The following is a 20300-nucleotide window of genomic DNA, read 5'->3' on the forward strand; positions in this document are numbered from 1 at the left end:
AAAGTGTAAAATAAGTTTAAGTAATAAATTATAATACATTATCATTAAAACAGTATTAGAAATGATCACAAATGTACCTAGAGCACACTCTGTATACAGGAAAATTATAAACTAACATAAAAATGTAATATGGAAAAATGCACACAGCTGTGCTAGCAACTAAGGAAATAGATTCTAAAGTGACTTCTAGACATGATTATGAACTGTATTAAACTAAAAAAAGCTGGCAAAAACGACAGAATACAAACTTTTATAGCACTAATAGCATTTTGTAAGTTAGCCCAATTATGTGGAAAGCAACATGACATTTATACAAATAGCAGTAACTATTTATTGAGTACTTAATATGTGCTAAGCAGGATTCCAAATACTTTATATTCATTATCTTGAATTCATAAAAATAAATAAATGTTTAAAAAGTTCCTTTATTACACAGATGAGGAAAATAAGGCTTAAAAAAATAAAAAGTTAAGAAACCTGTAAGATGTTGAAAGCCAAAAGATGCCTCTTCATTAAAATACTAGGCCCTGTATGTTCTCTCTACCTCAAGGTCTTTGCCCAGAATGCTCCCTCTCCCCCGAGAATATTCTATACACAAACACAGTCCTCCAAAAATTAACACAACACATCACTTAGATCTCAGGAACAATATCACCTCCTCAAAAAAGGGCCTTTGACTACCTACCCATCCACCCACCAACTGGTCCCCTTCTTATACTCTCTATTGGAACCCTGAGTTTGTAATTACATGTTTATCTGAGTATTTATTTGAATTAAAATATGTCTCACCAACACCAGCTCCAATGATAGGGATCATATCTATCTGTTCCCCACTGTATGCTCAGCATTCTAACACAGAGCTGGGCACCTAGTAGCATTCACTAATATTTGTTAAAGTGATGAATGCAAATTTACCTTAATCTAATCCAAAAACTGTTAAATCTCTGAACCTAAAGATATAATCCACAGTCCTCAAATCTAAACCATGAGCACCTTCTATGTACAGAACACTTCACTAGAGCTGTAATCATCCTCATGTGACATAGCTGACAAGTTCCCTTGTATTTACCCTTTGACCCAGCAATTACACTTGTGAGAAATTATCTTACATGAAAAACTCTCACATGTGAAATGGTATTTATATAAGTTTAGTCACTGCAGCATTCTTTTCAACAGCAAAATATTAGAAACAACCTAAACGTTCATCAATATGAGATTGGATAAATAAATAATGATACATCAAACAATGGACCACTAAAACACTGAACATGTTCCATAAGGTCAAAGATTTTTATCTGGTTTGTTGAATGCTATAGCCCTAGTGTCTACAATAGTATTGGCACATAACGCTCGCTCAGCTTTGGGTGAATGAATGAATGAGAACTCTATGATCAAGAAAAAAAAGATTAAGAAGGTCCTTTATGTAGTGATAAAGAAGGATCTCTAACATAGTAACATGCAAATAGCAAGTTACAAAAGAATGCATATAATATGCTGCTCTGTGTGAAAAACAAGAAAAGAGTATTTACAACCTTGTCTATGTATATAAATTTGGAAGGATATCTAAGGTATATAAGGTACAGTGATTGTGGGAGACAGTCATATTATTTCCTTTGGTATCTTTAAAATTGTGAATTACAATACTCTCCATTCACAGTAAGTCCTTTGGTATTAAATATCTGAGCCAAAAACCTGGAAAATAGAGTCCTTTCTATTTACAATAATAATCTAGCTTTTTGTGTTAGATGCTGCAGTTATTAAAGTAACGATAGTTGTATATTTTTACGTGTTTTGAAAACCATAAAACACATATACAAGACTATTATTATTTACAAACATTACTTCATTTGGTCCCTGCAACAATCTTGTGGAATAGGTTGTTTCTACCTCTGTTTCATGGAATATAAAAGAGGCTAAAAGCAGTTAAATGACTTCACCAAGTGATACAGCTAGTAAGCTGTGGTCTCCCAACAAACCCACATTCCTTTACTCAATACTGAATGCATATACAGTAGGTTCAGGTTATTAAAAGTAGACCTGGGTTACTGCCTTTATAGAGCTTAGAGTCTAACAGGTAAGAATGACATAACCAAATCATCTGATGCCAAAAATGTTATGATTATAAACTGTGATAACAGGTACAAAGGAAAGTTCTTCAGGTCTTTTATTTCCAATTCTACTGTTCCTTCCTCTGTACCCACCAAGTACACGTTTCCTCAGATATAAAGCTGCTTACTCCTCATCACCCTTTGGCTAGACTATTTGAATCTGCTAGATGGAGCTTATTTCAAAACAAAGTAGAAGGGGAGGAAAAAAAGGTGCAAATCAAGATTACTAAAACTATTTTGATATATCAAAGGAGCCTACATCTTTAGGATAGAGCATTACCCTGAAACAACTTACAGGTTATCTTTAAGTTTCTCTTAACTGGGGGCCGCCCCGTGGCCAAGTGGTTAAGTTGCACATTCCACTGCGGAGGCCCGGTGTTTCACTGGTTCAGATCCTGGGCTCGGACATGGCACAGCTCCTCAGGCCATGCTGAGGCAGCGTCCCACATGACACAAGCAGAAGGACTCACAACTAAAAATAGACAACTATGTAGTGGGGGGATTTGGGGAGAAAAAGTTGAAAAAAAAAAAAAAGATCAGCAACAATTGTTAGCTCAGGTGCCAATCTTTTAAAAAAAAAAAAGCTCTGAACTTTAAACTAGCAGATGCCTGAGGAACTTCTGTTCTTATCCATTTTCCTAACAAAAGGCTGATCAACAGATGTTGGGAGGGACAAGCAACTTTCCTATCCATCATGCTCCTGATTTTAGTAGTAATTAATTAACAATCCGGCACCTTTTATTGTCCCCATCTATAATCAGAATCATTCCCCAAAAGAACTTAAAAAAAAAAGACAGACGTTTTAAGTTGGTCTTCAGGACTTAAAATTAAGTCAATCGACTTAAAATTAAGTCAATTACATAGCATATTCTTTAAAATTATGCCATTTTATAAGTAACGACTTCATCAAGAGGATTTGGATAAAGTCGAAAAACCTTAAGAAAAAAAGATGGTCTAGAGTAGGATTTATCAAATTAGCAAGAACCCATACAAGCCTGGCTTTCAGGATCATAACAAGCATGTAGGAAAGAAGAAATTTAAGAAGTATACATACTCATGCATCACTTAATGACAGGGATACGTTCTGAGAAATACACCAGGCAATCCTGTCATTGTTCGAACATCACAGAGAGTATTTGCACAAATCTAGATAGTATAGCCTACTACACACGTAGGCTATATGGTACTAATTCTATGGGACCACGGTGGTCTATCATCAACCGAAACGTCTTTAAGCAGCGTATGACTGTATTTACAGCACGACTGCTCAAACAGCTAGATACCAATGAAGCTGTTAAATTATAAGAAATATTAACTGAAAATTCGGGGACTGGATAATCCAAAGCACATCAATAGAGAATCATACAAATCTGTACTTAATGAAAAGTGGAAGCTGATTTCTATTACCTCATTTTAAAAGATGCCTCCTTACAGAGATGCCCAAAAGCAAACAGATTAGATTTCTATTTTTAAGAGTCTGGCAAGGGATTAACCTGTTATTATATGTAATTTTCATTGTGATGTGAGTTTACTTCTAACAGTGTACAGAGTTATTTACTCGACCATTCAAAACAAAGAAGGGAGGTTTAGTTCAAGGAGCCTTTCAAGATTACAAAGGAGAACACCAAGAGATAAATATCTTCAACTATGCCAATCTGTACCTTCTTCTGAAACCTTAATTTGAATACTTGCTTAACTTTAATATTCTTAATTCATCTTTACATGTTTTTCAAAATATTACGTCTGACCCACTCCAAGGCATCTGACACTGCTGATCCTTGTTTCTTTAAAATTCTTCTCAGTTGCCACTGTCACACTCTCTTGGTTTTCTTCCTATCCTGTCCGTTCCTTCTCAGCCTCCACTTTTCTCCACTCCATATTTAAACATGTATTCTCCAGCACTTTGTTCTATCTAGGCCCTCTGCTTTCTTTCAATTTATATACCTCCCCCAATGGCTACATCCATACTCACAGCTTTAGTTCCATGTATTCCAGATCTACGTAGAAACACTTAACTATTGGACATACAATCATCAAATCTTACACGATCTCCTTAAAATGTCAGGCATCTCTTCTCTCCCTTCCCACTATCATGACTTTGCTTCAGGTTCTAATCATTTCTCTCTCTGACACAGCAATGAATGACCTCTTCCCTAGTCTCACCACTACCACGCTGCACCCTGCTACTAAAGTAAACTTTCTAAAATTCAAATGTGACCATGGTGCTCCCCTGCCAAAAATTATTGAACAGGTCTCTATGGTTTTCGGGAAAAAGTTCAAATTGGCTTACACAGTAAGTTCCTGCCAATATCTCTAAGCTCCATCTCCACTACACTCATCCTTTGGCTCCAGCCAAACTTTGCAGTCTGGATACAGTCAACCACTGTAACACCTCCTTGCCTCTGCATATGCTGTAAACCTAATCAGGGTATTCCTCAAAAGCCTAAATACCCATCCTAACCTAAAGTATTACTTCCTCCAGGAAATCTCGCCTATCCTCATAGGCTGATTTAGATACCTGTTCTCAATGCTCCCAGGACATTTTCCTCCTAAATCTCTTCCACATCAATCACACTCACGCATAGGTCTCCTTTATTAAACTATTAACAGTCTCCAGGAAAAGAGCACTTCGTAATCCCTGCACCTAAGACACAGAAAGCATTCAACAACTGCTGTTTGAAGGAATGATCGAGGATTAAATGGGAATTTATACTTTGGTGAAGATATTCTAATGACAATGAACTTGCTCCTCCAACTAGAATAGTCAATGAACAAATCCTCTGCTGCTGTTGAAATGGTAATGCATACTTTTCATATTCTAACAGACCCACAGTGAGCCAAAGCCTTTATCATCTCATCTCTCCCTACCCATGAATCAAAAACTCATTTTGTAGCTGGACATAAATTTGTTTAAAGGCACAGGTTTGTCCTTTGTGAAAAGAGAAGAGCAAATGACATTGTAAACTAGATTATTTAAAACAGAATTGTATTTCTCCACCAAACTCCTTCAGGTCAATGAAGACACTGCTGCGCCATTACCACCCATTCCAAATAAAACTCCTCCCCCACCTTCTTTAATTCATTGTTCAGCCAGAACCTCAGAGCAACTGTGTATGTGTTTGAGAAGGGTTTAAGGCTGGTAAAGGAGGGGATGGAAGAGGGTGATAGAGCAGTTAAGAGCCTACTCCTCTTATCAACAAAATCTATTCTATATTTCATTTCCACATCTAGTCTGGTCACATCCAAGCCCAACAAGCAGCTTTGAAAAAGATCCTTAACAATCATCTCCACTCTCTTTTCCACAGCCTTGAGGTCAAGCCAAATTACAGTCTGATTTTAAAATATCCCACAAGGGAAGTGAACTAGAACAAACGGCGTGGAATTTTGAGGGGAGCTAGAGATTACAATGAGTTCTATGAGGTCAATGACCCAAAGGGTAATTGAAATGATTCTGTCCAGAAAAGACTGACTTCCTCTCACTTCACCCTCCTTCCATCCCGCTCTTCCACCCACTGCCAGCACAAGCACAGGAAAGGCATGGAGTTATGATAATGAATACTGACAGATTAAAGGCCCAAAAGTATACATTGTGCCTTAGACATCTCAAAATATTTTTCTAACAATTCGGCATTTGTTGCATCAAATAAAAGAATTTCAGACTGTCATTCATCTCCCATTAACAGCAAAAACATAACCGCCATAACTTCAATCACGAAAAGTCACAGACTCTTAGCTCACACAACCACCCCAAAATGGGAGTAAGGGAGACAGTGCAGTTAACATTGAGAATCAGAGTGAGAGGAGTGGGTATCCAGAAACAATTGTAATGAAATTTCTGATTAAGAACTCAAAGTTCAATCCATTCGTTACAAAATTAAACAACCTAACTCTCCCCACCCCCACACCCCAAAAAAAACGCCAAGGAGAAAGAAATAGAGCACTTAGGAACTTGTTTGATTCTTTTCAGCTATTTGCAAGCACACAGAACTTTCAACCCTGAGTGTATTTTTTGCAGATAAAGATTTCCACGCCTCACCTGCCAGGAATTCTTTTATAAATTTGGAATGGAGCCTGGAAATTGGTATGGTTACTTATAAAGTTCCCCAGGGACTCTGATCAGCAGCCAGGTTTGTCAGAAGTGCTATATACCTTCATAAGAAAGGCTCCTTCTAACCCTCACTGACACTCCAGCAGTCTGTAGGATTATCGAAGTTCTTCCTATAAATATGCCAAATCAAACAGCCCCATGCCACCTCACCTAATGCCATTGTGTTCTCGTCACCCCTCGGGTTACTGCTTTAATTTCAGTCCATGCCTTAGAGCAGTTTTTCTTTCTTATCTCCACCCTTCTAGTAACCAAATAATAAGAAGAAGGGTAAAACAAAGGGAAACAATCACTTCAATACCCGGAAATCCTGTTAGTTAGAGTAGCAAATCCATTCTAGAGCATTCTGCTGTGTACCGAATTTTAAACGAATCAAACCACTCTGAAGGGTGGTCTGCAAAGCCGGGCTGAAGGGTAAGTTGGAAAAGAGCTCCTGGATCTGGAAAGGACGAACCAAGGGGCCGAAAGGAGGAGAAGGGAAAACTTTACAGCAGGGCAGGTCGCCGAGTGGGCGGGCGGGCACCTTCGGCCGGTTTTGACACTCGACACCCCAGCCTTGTCGCAGGTTGCTAGGAAACAAAAAGGCTCCACGTTCCCTGCAGTTCCTCTCGGGCCTCGAAGAGAGGGGCCTGCGGGGCGTGGACATGGCACGGGGACCGGCCAGGCCACTGTCCCGGGGGCGCGAAGCGAGGGACACCCGGGGACCCGGGGCCAAGCTGAGGAGCCGCGCGCAGGAAGCGGGCCCCGAGCCCGAGGGAGGGCGCGCCGGGGCTCCGACGGCCGGGCACGAGCCCTCCGCGCCGGGCGCCGCTCCGACAGGCCGCGGCGGGCTCGGCTCCCGCCAGGCCGCAGCCGACGAGGGTCCGGGGCCGGATGCGGGGGCTAAAGGAGCAGCCGGTCCGAGCGGGGGAGGGGGCGTCTACTCACACGTGCTGACAGGCCGCGGTCCGCACGGGCGTTTTGAGCACCTCCTGACAGACGGGGCAGTAGAAATCATCTTCGGTGTAGGACGTGGCCGCGGAGAGCTCCTCGGCCATGGCGGGGGATGGAGGATCCAGGCGGTGGCGAAGGCGACGGCAGCAGCAACCCAGGTGGCGGGGGCAGCCCCGGGCCCGACTCCCTGCGCGAACCCGGAGGGGGAGGAGAATCCCGTCAGGAAGCGGCTCGCGCCAGGAAGGGGGCGGCGCCCTGGCGGGGAAGGGGCGGGGCCGAACGCCGAGACGCTGCGGCCGCACGCGCCGCGCCGGGGAGGGTCGGCCCGCCGGGCGGCTCCTCCTGCAGGGGCAGGGCGGGAAGGCGCCCGACAAGCCGGCGATTGGTTTCACTTTCGCTTCCGCCCGGGCTCGGAGCATGTGGGGCGTCGCCTCTCTCGCCGGGCAGAGCGGTCCTAGGCCGCAGCCTCCCGCCGGAGGCCACACCCGTACCTGGTTCCCGGAGGCGGCCGCCGCTCCGCCCCGCCCCCAGCCCTATTCTTCGCCTCGGGCCTCCCTTTCCCCCGCTTTTCGGCTCCGTTTTCCGCTCCCTCGCTGAATCCCCAGTGCGCTCAGCCGTCTCGCTCCCCGCGCAGCCCACCCTTGTGCGCGGCTCCCTGCCTCTCCCCACGCCGCCCTCGCCCTGAACCGCCACTCGGCTTTCGTGGACGCTCACTTAGGAGCCCCGGAGCAGCGCAGCTGACGAGCTGCTTCCCTGGCGCGTGTTGGTAGAGAGGTGGCCCTGCGCCGTCCTCGGGCTTCCTGTCCGGCGCTGCTGCCTTCGCATCCGAGGCCGGGAGCGGAGTGGCGGGCGGAGTGCGCAGTGCTCATCGGCCCGAAGCGGGGCCGGGCTCGAGGCTCATGGTGCACCAGGATCCCACCGCCCCCTCCAGCAGCTCTCCCCTGGCATTGCGCTGCCAGCCGCCTACAGCCTGCCCGGCAGGTCACCGATCACAGTAGAGCTGTGAGCGCTGGGCCGAGGACTGGGGAGAGGGCGGGGCGGGGAGCGCGGCCTCCATGGCAACCGGCGCGTGTAGCCTTCAGAGGTTTGTGACGTCAACAGGTGCTTGCCGACCTGTACCCCCAGCCTCCCTACAGCGGGGACCCCATTTCTCGCCGCTCCTATCAAATATATTGAGTTTTTCCTTGTCAGAATGTTTTGATCATGTCAAGATGTGTTAAGAAGCAAGTAATACCCGTTATGGGATTTTAGTCCTTTGGGGAAGAAAAATTAAAAATAAGCTCCCTTGAGAGGGTTTCAACTTTTCGCCCTTAACACACTGTGGCTGATGAGTTATAGTCGCAGATGCAGTCTTCACCAACGCTTTTGTTTTGTTTTTTGATAGCTTTGAAGAAAAGTGAGTTAGAAGCATGGATTTAAGCATTTCAACAACGTTATTGACTAAACGTTTCTGTTATTTTTTAATAGGCCCTAATATAGCCACACAATTGTTCAGTCTAGAAGATGGGGCAACAACCACATGAAAGGAGCTAAGGAAAATCTGGAACATCATAAAGCATACTCAGTTAGCTTTCAGAAAAGAAAAAAGGTTTCATTACCATGCTTTGTTAAAGCTCTCCACCGTGGTCTAAATGAATCATAAGTAGAAGCCATTGAAGGGACTAGTTAATTCAATTCGGTCATTGTCTACATTGTCCTTGGCACTGTGTTAGATGCTATGCAGATGTCATAAACTTTGCTCTCAACTAGTTTGCAGTCTTGGATGTCTATCAAAATGAAAGAACAAAACGTTATATTTGCCAACGTATTAAATATGTCATCAACAGTGACTATAAAAAGGATAGGAAATGGAATGACTGGATTTGTAAGAACTTAGAAAAAACCTTCTGGAGGGAGCAGAGCTTAAGGTGCATCTTAAAATGATGATTCCTAGAATAATACTGAATTATTTGTCCAATGAACAGCTAATTTCCTCCAACAAACTACAACATTTTGTATTTTTTCCCTTTCTGCCCTAGCAAGAACAGTGAAAGCAGAGGTGGAAAGCTAATTTTAGCTTCAGATTTCATGGAAGGAGGAAGAGCATTTGATGGGAGGGGCATCTATTAGCAGTAGTCCAGGTGCTTTTCAAATTCACTTATAAAATGATTCTTGGGGGCCAGTCCTGTGATATAGTGGCTAAGTTCAGGTGTGCTCCGCTTCTGCTGCCTGGGTTCGTGGGTGCAGATCCAAGCACAGATCTACACCACTCATCAGCCATGCTGTGGCAGCAACCCACATAAAAGAGAAAAAGATGGGCACAGATGTTAAACTCAGGGCTAATCTTCCTCAAGCAAAAAAAGAGGAAGATTAACAACAGATGTTAGCTCAGGGCGAAGCTTCCTCAGCAAAAAATAGATTCTTGGATTCCAAATTTCACCTTTTTGATAACATATTTCCAATGATATTTCCCTCATCTTGACCACTTTAGGGAGGGTATTTTCTACATAGTAGAGTGTTGCCCTTTGCTCATTGGGAATCTTTATCCAGAACATTAATTTTGTGACTTTAATTTTATTTGCGTCATTCTTTCTCTGTAATGGCAGCCTTACTCATGCCCTAATTCAAACATGTTTGACATGTTTGTGTTACTTCCTCATATGTTCTAAGAAGTCATTTGGCATACATGTAAGCATATAATTGGCAGTATGTGGAAATCCATCAAAAATGTGGGTATAAAGAAAATGTAGTTACCTTCTAAGAGTTAAGCTTAGAAAAATAAGCCATAATTGCCAAAAGAAACAATCTTCTGTCTTGGCAGCATTTCATATGAAAAACTACTTGATATTTTTATGGCAGTGTCACAGATTTACTCAAAGTACATTCAGCTGTGTAAATAAAATGTCCTCAGCCTTTGGGCAGTAGGGGAAAACCCTAAAAGTTAGATCAGTTTAATAAACTTAGTCCATTGCGATAATTTAAACAGTTCCTTTAAGTTTAGGTTAAAATACTCAATCTCTTAAGGTTCCATCTCTCTCAGCTCCCCTCAAAATGACGTCTGGAGTCTAGGAGAGAGGATGATGGGTAGCTGACATGAACCTGAGACACTGCTGGGGAATCTTGGTCCTGAGACCTGCAAGGTCTCTTGAATTCTTGCTGGACTTTCCTGTAGCAAGGCTCATTTTGGCTGCTCTCTGAGATGCAAGGAGTCCTGGGCATTCTGCTGCTGGGACCTGGTGGTGAAGCCTACTCTGGCCTATCTCAGCTGGGTCAGGGTCCTTCAGTGTGCTCTGGTTGGTTCATCCTCACTAACACTGTAGAACCCTCTGAATCTCTGCCACAATCATCTTCTCAACAGAGGCAGACCCCAATACTCTCAACACAGCTACTGTCCGTGGCATCCTTTGGGGCCCTCCTCTCTCTCACTCTGAGAGGAGACTTCCTTCTAAACATTCTTTGTGACTGAATTTGGATGAATTGCTGACCCCATGGTTGGTTCTGCACAGCTTATAAGGCAATATGCTTTCAGCTCCCCAACCCTCAGCAGTTCCTTCAGTCTAACACACTTTTCACCTACTCTGTCTCTTTTCCAACCACAATCCCTTGGACGAGAAAGAATGGACCTTTACCCTTGCCAGTACTCCTGATTGGACCCTCCCATATGCAAAACTCTTCAGTCAAGTCCACTAAGCCAGTTAATTAACATTCTAAAGGCGGAGATAAATGAATCTAGAAAATTAATTTCTTTCTTGACAAAGCCTAGCTTTTGTCTTGCTACAAAGCCTCAAAAGCCTGTTTTTCTAGTAAAAGAGGTTGCCTTTGAAGAAGTGAACTGGGAAGCTGGGGGATGGAATGAGAGCAAGGCTCCTGTGTCACTGCCTACCCTTTGGTATCTTTTTAAATTGGTACCGTGTGCAGTGTTGACCTTCAGCGGGTTTGCACCAGTACAGCTCTACTAGTCCTTTTCAGCCTTGCCCATTCTGATTGGTCAGCAGTCTGTCCTGAATGGCCAGTGCTCATTTGGTTCCAGTTGTTAAATATTTTCAACATTATTCTTGACTATCTACATAAATAACCTATTCTCTGAAGGTATATCATTTAATTATTTAAGCCTGTTTTGGAAATACACTTTTTTTGAAAAAATGAGCAAGATTCTTTACCTTCCTGTTAAATTAATCCTAATTTCTTCTTTTCCCCACCTCGCCTCAGCACACAACACAAACACACACAGGCAGATGGATGCCTTAGGCTGTAGGAAGAAGTCAGGGGAATAAAAATGTGAAAGAGAAACCATAACAGGCACCATGTTCCTATCAGCAAACATTCATAAACCCTACTCACATCCCCACTCTAAGAAATCATGATTTTTGTTCAGATATCTCTTTTTTTTCCCAGTTATGTCCTTCAGGACGCAACACTCATTGCCAGCTCAAGGGGAAGAACCATGATTGAGATTAGCCAATCTGGATGTGCCATTTCCTCTTGCCAGTGGTTTAGGCATGGGCATGTGACTCCTCCATCGTGACCAAGAAGGTGTGAAGGGAATTCTTTTGAGGGGCTTCAGCAAGTGCTTTCTTTGCTGATTAAAAAACAAACAAATCGGGGCCAGCGCCGTGGCTGAGTGGTTAAGTTCTTGTGCTCCACTTCAGCGGCCCAGGATTTCACTGGTTCAGATCCTGGGCCCGGACATGGCACCACTAATCAGGCTGTGCTGAGGTGGCGTCCCACATAGCACAACCAGAGGCACTCTCAACTAGAATATACAACTATGTAACTGGGGGCCTTTGGAGAGAAGAAGAAGGAAAAAAAGAAAAACAGACAAATAGGAATAAACAATTCCATGCTACATTCTGATGTTTTCTTGTCTATCTTTGCTGCATGGAACTCTGCAACCATCATGAAACCATGAAAAGAACAAGCCAGTGGATAGCCAATGTGCTGAAGATGGCAGAGCTGAAAGATGGAAGGAATGTAGGTCCTTGATGTAAGTGAGCCATTCAGTTAATCTAACCACCCTGAAACTGCCCTACCTCCTATCTGTTAAGCCCATCTGGTTTCAGCCCTTCCCAGTTGGCTCTTCTGTTATCTGTAGCTGAAAGTATCTGAGCTAGGCATTTGCTCATTGACTATCAGATCCATTCTCCCAGCTGTCCCCTGTTCTGCTCTGTGTTGCTGGAGCTGACCCTTACAAACTTGCCCCATTTTCCCTTGCCAACTGACTTCTGGCTATATTCAGCCAATGGGAAGCACTGATAAGAGACTGGAAAAAAGAAGCCAAGGTATTACTCCCTCTCTCTCTGCTTTTTGCTATGCTTCATTTCTTCCATGGTTTCAGCTTCTGGGAGACCGCCCTTATCCTCTAGGGTCCCAGTTCCTGCTGGAAAGTCCCTGCCTTTTCTCAGTGGCTTCTGTGTTTGCCTCCCTGTCACATTTGGTCTTTCAGCACTCCTGACATGTTTGTAATTAATTTTCCATATTAAATATCCTCTTTTAAACTACGTATTGAGAGCTCTCTTTCCTTGTTGAACCCTGACGCATTTTGCCAACTGAATGAACACTTTAGGAGGAGAGGGGAAAGCAAAGGAGAAAGAAACACTGCAAGAGTGGTTCCTCTCCCCAAAAGAGAAGAAACTGAGTTACTTGTCGTCGTAAGTTTAAATTCTCTCCTCACGACTCTGCAAATTAGTGCAAATGGAAAGTCAAATGAGAGATTAAGTTAAATATAAAAAGTAAAGGAATTTACTCTTTTTTAGTCCACTCCAGTTTGTGACAGTTAAATTTCAACTCCTTCATAAATGTCATTATAATATGCATTTTCATGCTATTTACATAGCATTTAATTTCCTATCAGCGGTATTTTGTGTTCTTTTGTACAGCTGTCATTTTTAACAATACTCCTATTAGTAGTCCCAGTGGCCCTATTTATGCTGTAGAACCCGGCCTCCGTGTTACAGTTGATTAGAATAGAGGTGTATATAGTCCCAACTGTGCAAGTTACACTCTCTCCCAAGAATGTGGAATTGAGATCCCTATTCTTGTCAGTCTCTTAAGTGCCTAAACTTGGCAGGTATATTAACAGGAGCTGTGGGGCAGGCATCTTCTTCCTTGCCCAAGTAGAGAAAGCCAATCAGTACAGAGAGAGCAAACCAACAATGAAACAGACATTCTGAATGCAGCTAAAGATGTTTCACCGAATAAACTATGGTGTCCTAAAAGGCAGCCACAGATTAGACCAGAAATGGCAATAGATTTCAACAAATTAACTCACATTCCAACTTTTCTTTATTATTTTTTTTAATCTTTAAGAGAAAGATGTAAATTTGAAGCTAAAAGATCTCTCTCTTCTCCTTTCTCCCTCCTCCTTTTTTCTTTTCTTATTTCACACATTTATTGACATCCTCTGGGCATTGTTCTGTCTTGGGCGCATAGCCAGGGCAAAGGCTCCTATAACAAGATTAGTTCCAGTATAACAGTGGAGGCAAAAGCCTGACACCAGTTTTAAAAAGCAAACAAAGCCTAAGTTTCAGAGAAATCAAAGAACCTCCAGCAGAAATACACCTTCCTTTCTATACATAAAGTGCAATTATTCCAGGCATTCCCCCTCAATATACATATGCGTTTACTAGTTCCTCAAAGGGAGTCTATCCAAACTCCCTTCCAGCTTTACTTCTAGAGGTAGTGTCATGAGAGCACTATTTTTCGAGTCCAATATCTCCAAATAATTTACTTCTTCCTTTGGTTGAGTCTTAATCTGCTCCAGTTTTAGCATCATGATCCTGCAACCTTAGACTAAATCATAAATGTAATCCCTATCAACTACCTTTTATGTACCACAACGCAGAGCAAATACAGTCGTGTGTCACTTAACAATGGGGATACTTTCTAAGAAATGCATCATTAGATGATTTCATTGTTGTGCGAACATCAGAATGTACTTACACACACCTAGATGGTATACCCTGCTACACACCTGGGCTATGTGGTACTAATCTTATGGGACCACCGTCATATATGTCATTCATCGTTGAGTGAAACATCGCTATGCAGCGCATGACCGTATACTACCATGAAAACTTCTGTTTAGAGCATGGAGAAAGGAGAAGAAATCACAGGATATGTACCATATGCTGCTGGACAGAGTTAATGAAGCAAAGCAGAGAACCACTGAGTCTCATGGGCATCATTTGATTGACTTGGCCGTGGTGAGAATTCTATTGTCAGATAATCTGGCTCTCTGATATTGCCTGCTAAGATCATTTCTATTGCCAAGAGAACACCTAAAAGGAGATTAGAATAGACAACTATGTTTGGGGATGAGGGTGGAGGGTGGGGCAAGGGATATTTGTAATTTATTTTTTATTTAAGGTATTGGGGTACAAAAGTGGCCTGAGGCCCACTAAGGATTAGGACATTCTGCCCCCTTGATTTTAATGAATCACAGGCCTGTTACACAGGTTTAGGTTTTTACTGGTGCTACAATTCTAGTAAAACCTTAGTCTAATGAAACCTGTCTATCACTTTCATTTTAGGGTAACTTCCTAAAAGTAAACACCAAAAACTTTGTCTGATCAGCAAGGCTGCTAAGTTAAAGAACCAAGGCTGAGCCATACTTACGTTTTCTGTTTGTTAGCAGTAACAATGGGGACAACACATCCCCAGTGCAGTCTGTTTGACAAACTTTGTCTCAGGGCAGTGCGGATGAAGAAACTGGCTGGGCTGGCAGAATTCTTCTCCTTATCTTCTAGAATCTCACCCTGCCGCCAAACTGAATTCCAGTCCAGTGTACTTTGCAATGGCAGTGTCATCCCGTTTGTGAGGAAGGGAGCCAGTGTGAGGCACTGTGGTATGGCTCAGGGAGTCAGGATACCCCAAATCCTCCATTAATTGCTCCCCATTCCAGTTGCCAGGATCTCCTGCTTTCTCAGGCAGCACAGAAAGGGAAGTGAATCAGAGAGCTTGACTTCTGCATTTCAGTCCAGCAAATGATTACTTTTGTGGGGGATCAGAATTTGCCACCCCAAAGTGTGTCTCTTTGGCCTGATTATTTTTAAGAATAAAAGACTCTGAGGGAAACTTTGACCTTCTCCCTAACTGCCTCAAAGGGTTTAAGATAGAAGACCTGTCTCCAGGGCAGGCCATCACCGTGGTAACTCTGGGTACTGGTAGACAGGGCTGGTTCTTCTTTTTCCCCGTTTTTTTTTTTGAAAGATTTTATTTATGTTTTATTTTTCCTTTTTCTCCCCAAAGCCCTCCAGTACATAGTTGTATAGTTTAGTTGTGGGTCCTTCTAGTTGTGGCACGTGGGACACCACCTCAGCATGGCTTGACAAGTGGTGCTAAGTCACTGCCCGGGATCCAAACTGGCGAAACCCTGGGCTGCTGAGCGAATTTAATCATTCAGCCATGGGGCCGGCCCCTGGGATGGTCCTGCTAAGTCGATTTTTATCACAGTTCTGTCTTTCAGCTCCCATTGTCTATAGATGGCCCAGCAAACACTTGTTTATCAAACATTTGCTTTTCCATCTCCATATAAATTGTTTTCCTCCTCTTCAAAGTCCCAAACCACTACCCCCAACATCCTCCTTTGTCTTTAGCTGAAGATGGTATTTAAGGGGGTGGCTTCAGCCCTTTTGGTGAGTTACTCAGTTTTCCTGGGTTTTTCCCATGTATGTATGTTATTAAACTTTGTTTTATTTTGTCCTGTTATTCTGTCTCATGTCAATTTATTTATTTTTTTAAAGGGATTGTTTTTCTTCCCAAATCCCCCCAGCACATAGTTGTATATTTTAGTTCTGGATCCTTCTAGTTGTGGTATGTGGGACACCACCTCAACATGGCCTAATGAGCGGTGCCATGTCCGTGCCCAGGATTCGAACCAGTGAAATCCTGGGCTGCCAAAGCAGAGTGCATGAACTTAACTACTTGGCCACAGGGCCAGCCCGTCTCATGTCAATTTAATTCTTAGAGCAGCCAGAGGGACCTAGAGGGTAGAGGAATAGTTCTTCCTCCCCCACACTTTCTTGATTTGGACCTTAGCATTCTTGGTTCCCAATTCTTCTTTTTCTCTACCCACATCCAGGAAAATCTTGATGGCAGCTTGCACATTTCTTGTTGTACCTTATTGAAGATATCAACATAATCTGAACTATCAGTCTGAGTCCAATCAGGAGAGAAAAATCACACAGTAATTTGAACAAAAAAGTTTAATATAAAAAATTTTTACCTCTAATAAGGGATTGGCATAAGAAGCAAAGAATACAGGGTTGAACGCTTGCTTTGGCAGCACATACACTAAATTTGGAACGGTACAGAGAAGATTAGCATGACCTCTGCACAAGGATGACATGCAAATTTGTGAAGCATTCCATATTAAAAAAGAAGAAGAAGAATGTAGGATTGAGAGAGAGTCCCCAAAAAAGGGCCCTCCCACCACCACCACCACTAGGCCTGAGATTCATACCTTGCTGCAGAGAGCCCAGCTGTGGTTCACTGGATGGCAGAGAAGTCTTTAGGGGGCCATACTGGTGGAACTTGGGACTCTATCCTCTAGGGTGCCAAGGAAAGCTGTTCACAGAAAAGTGTCTCCTAGAGGCATTCTGCTACAAAACTGTCGAGGGGGACCTTGGAGGAAGATGCTGTCTGCTAGGTGCTGCTGGCCACAGGCACTGCAGAAGCTGGGACTGGCCCTGTGTGCTATAATAGGAAACAAGCACACCAGAACTAGAAAACAAAGCCCTGTTCCTGCCATAGTTTCTCTCTAGTGCCCTCTATTAGCAAAACTTATTGTGCCAGCTGACAAAGGAAAAATGTCTAAGGGCCCAGATTTATTTTCACATAGCAGGCAAAGAAATGAGTAAATTTGGAGCTGAGAATTACTAGATTGGTAACTGGCATACTGACCACTGACATTTTCCTACTAAGTCCTCTAAAGCTTCACCCTCCATGGCCTTTTGCCTAGAGCCTAAGGGACTAAAGGAATTAACCCAGGCAATTGCTTTACACCTACATACAAAATCTTAAGTTTCTCACCCACAATGCAGGAATCTTTACTGTCCCACCTCCCCCACCTACAGCTTAGCTAGTTCTGCATTTTCTCTGATGATCTGAAATAAGGATCCCGTTTCTAGTACTTATTTCTGTATCACTTAAAACTCTCAGGTTGTACATTACAGAACCCAGCTTGAACTAGGTAAGGGAGGAAATGCATTTTAAAGATGTAGAAATATTGCATGTGTCGACAAAAATAATTTATAACCAATCTATAAATGAAAATTTGGGAGAGTTTATTCTGAGCTAAAATCTGAGGACCATGGCCCAGGGCCTTTCTTCCCAAAGGAAGAAAGGGCACCAAAGAAGTGAGGTATGGAGAGTGGTTATATACCCCCAAAGAGGATGCTTTACATATGATTGAAACGTCCCTCCCACAATAGTCACAAGATTGCCCTGTTGGCACAGCGCTTGATGGACGCAGCAGGTAGTGGGTCTGCTTCTGCTATCTCAGCGGGCGCAGCAGGAAGCAAGTCTGTTGTCTCGAGCTGGGTGGTCACAGGTGAGCTCAGCAATCAGTTCCTAGCCTAAGGAAAGATGCTTAATCCTTAAGGAAATGCCAACATTGGGAGGAGGAGGGAGGTTGCACCTTTATCTCAAGGGCCTTTGTTCTTGCCATAGGGAATATCTAAAGCAGATAATACAATGCATGCTCAACGGCCATGGTCAGGCCCTTTTGGAAGAACAAGGTCGGGCCGAATTAGGTTTACACCAAATGGTTTCCTCATATACTCCAATATATCCTGTGCTTGCCATTTATATTTGTCACATGGAACTCATATTAGTCAAGATTCTTTCCATTCCATGTGATACAAATTCAAGTTAAAATGGCTTAAGCAAAAACAGAATTCTCTAGTTCATACAATTCCAGTGGTAAGGCTGAGATAACGCATGTTCGAAACCAGAGCCTCAGAAGGTATCAAGATTTAGTTTCTCACTTTCTCCTGGCTCTGCTCTCCTTGGACTGACTTTAGCCTCAGGCAAACTCTTCCTCTCATGGTGGTCTCCAAATGCTAACTTATTTGAGTTTAGGATATTCAGTGTGAAAAACACAACAGGACCAGCAATAAAAATAAGAATTGCCTTCTCCTAGGAGTTGCAGCAAAACTCCTGTAATTAAGTGATACCAGCCCAAACTGGTGACTCAAATCAATAAATATCTAAGAGAATGTACAATGGGGAAACAAAGAAGCAAACAAAGCTGTGTGCTTTAAGCTTCATCAGAAGTCTGGAGAGAGACCAGTGGATGGAAAAAATAGCATTAGGGAGGAAAGTTGTTTGGTCTCTATATTTAAATACTTTATTTTTGAAACCACAAGGGCTTTGCCAGTGAGATACTTCTTTCCTAAATTTCATGGACAATTATAATTTCCTAAATTGGGTGGAATAGAACTATATATACAACATATATTTGGTTTACCCACAGACCAATTTTGTTTGTTTGTTTGTTTATTGTGGTAAAAAAAAAGTAACATAAAATTTACCATTTTAACCTTTTTTTTCTTTGGTGAGGAAGATTGGCCCTAAGCTAACATCTGTTGCCAATCTTCCTCTTTTTGCCTGAGGAAGATTGTCACTGAGCTAACATCAGTGTCAGTCTTCCTCCATTTTTGTATGTGGGATGCCACCACAGCATGGCTTGATGAGTGCTAGGTCCGTGCCCAGGAACTGAACCAGCAAACCCTGGGCTGTTGAAGCGGAGAATGCGAACTTAATTAACCAGTACGCCATCAGGCCAGGCCCCGTTTTAACCATTTTTAAGTTTACAGTACAGTAATGTTAACTATTTCACCTTGTTATGCAACAAGTCTCTAGAACTTTTTCATCTTATAAAACTGAAGTTCCACATCCATTGAATAATAACTCCAGTCTTCCTCTTCCCTCTGGCCCCTGGCAGCCACCCTTCTATTTTCTGTTTCTAAGAGCATGACTACTTTATTAGCATTTTTTTATTAGAAAGCTATTGTTTCTCTCTTTAAGGTAGTTTTAAAACCAGCATGCCTCAAAGCTGAAATTTCTGAAGAAGACACCCTTGAAATACTGTCAAAGGAGAATATGATTTTAAATATAAGACTTTGATCTTCTTGCATACATTATTAAGAATGTTGTCAAAGGGACAAGGTGAAACACACAGAGGTATATCAAAATATAGTGGATATAAGAACTTCATTTTATCTGATTACCTGGGCTAGCCAATTTTATTTGGTTACCTAGGTTAATTCCATAGCAAATTACTACATTGTATAATCTGGAACAAATTAAACTCAGCAACTATATTGTATAATGCATAGTTGTCCTTCAAAATTAGCATCATAACTCTAATGTTACTGAATGAAGGCAGAACAATACTGCTTCTCCTATGGGAGCTGCACCACTGGACTGAATCTCTGCTTTAGAACTCTGTCTAGGAGAGAAGCCATCTAGTACTTTGGCTCACTTGACAGCTGTATCTCTAAAGAGAAGAGATGCATCTGGCTTGAAGACCTTATTCATTAAGAACATCTTATCTGTGCTTCTCAAACTACAATTTATTCACTAATTTATTCATCAGATATTTATTGAGTGCCTGCAGATGCACGGCACTGTGCTAAGTTCTGGGGGAACAATGACGAGCAAATCCAGACAGAGTGCTGCTCTCTCGATTACGATTTTCCCTTCCCATGTAGACTTTATTAGTGAGAAAAGAATATGCTGTGGAGCTAACATGAGTATTCTAATCCACTCATCAGTCATTCATTTTTCCATTCAACAAGTATATTATGGACTAAATGTTTGTGTCCTACCCCCTCCCCACTACCACCAAATTTATGTTGAAACTCTAATCCCCATTGTGATGGTATTTGGAGATGGGGACTTTGGGAGGTAATTAGGGTTAGGTGAGGTCATGAGGGGGGTTGCCCTCTTGATGGGATTAGTGCCTTTATGAGAAGCACCACAGAGCTTACTCTCTCTCTCTCTGCCAGGTGAGGACACAGTGAGAAGAGGCTATCTGCCAGCCAGAAAGAAAGTCCTCGCCAGAAACTGAACCCTGACAGACCTTGATGTTGCAGCCAGCCTCCAGAACTGCAGAAAATAAATTTCTGTTGTTTAAGCCCCCCAGTCTGCGGTATTTTGTTATGACAGCTCTA

The 20300-nt window shown here is 42.6% G+C and overlaps 1 protein-coding gene and 1 non-coding gene across 5 annotated transcripts in view; one reads left to right on the forward strand and one right to left on the reverse strand.

The window, feature by feature from the left end:
* Positions 1-11524, reverse strand: part of RNF138 (ring finger protein 138) — a 52280-nt gene extending 40756 nt beyond the window's left edge. For all 4 annotated transcript variants that reach the window (XR_011504476.1, XR_006530541.2, XR_011504475.1 and 1 more), the window contains exons 1-2: positions 7861-11524; positions 7141-7333 (exon numbers count right to left, since the gene is read on the reverse strand). Coding sequence is in view for 1 of the 4 variants with exons in the window: in XM_044774534.2 (XP_044630469.2) it covers positions 7141-7250 (110 nt within the window). In the remaining 3 variants the exon portion in view is untranslated. The remainder of the gene's footprint in view (positions 1-7140; positions 7334-7860) is intronic.
* Positions 11525-16396: 4872 nt separating this feature from the next.
* LOC123287516 (U6 spliceosomal RNA) lies at positions 16397-16499 on the forward strand. The gene has a single exon (XR_006530839.1). It is a non-coding gene; the product is annotated as a U6 spliceosomal RNA (small nuclear RNA).
* The last annotated feature ends 3801 nt before the right edge of the window (positions 16500-20300 follow it).

This window comes from Equus asinus, chromosome 7 (genome assembly GCF_041296235.1).
Source record: "Equus asinus isolate D_3611 breed Donkey chromosome 7, EquAss-T2T_v2, whole genome shotgun sequence".
Lineage (NCBI taxonomy): Eukaryota > Metazoa > Chordata > Mammalia > Perissodactyla > Equidae > Equus > Equus asinus.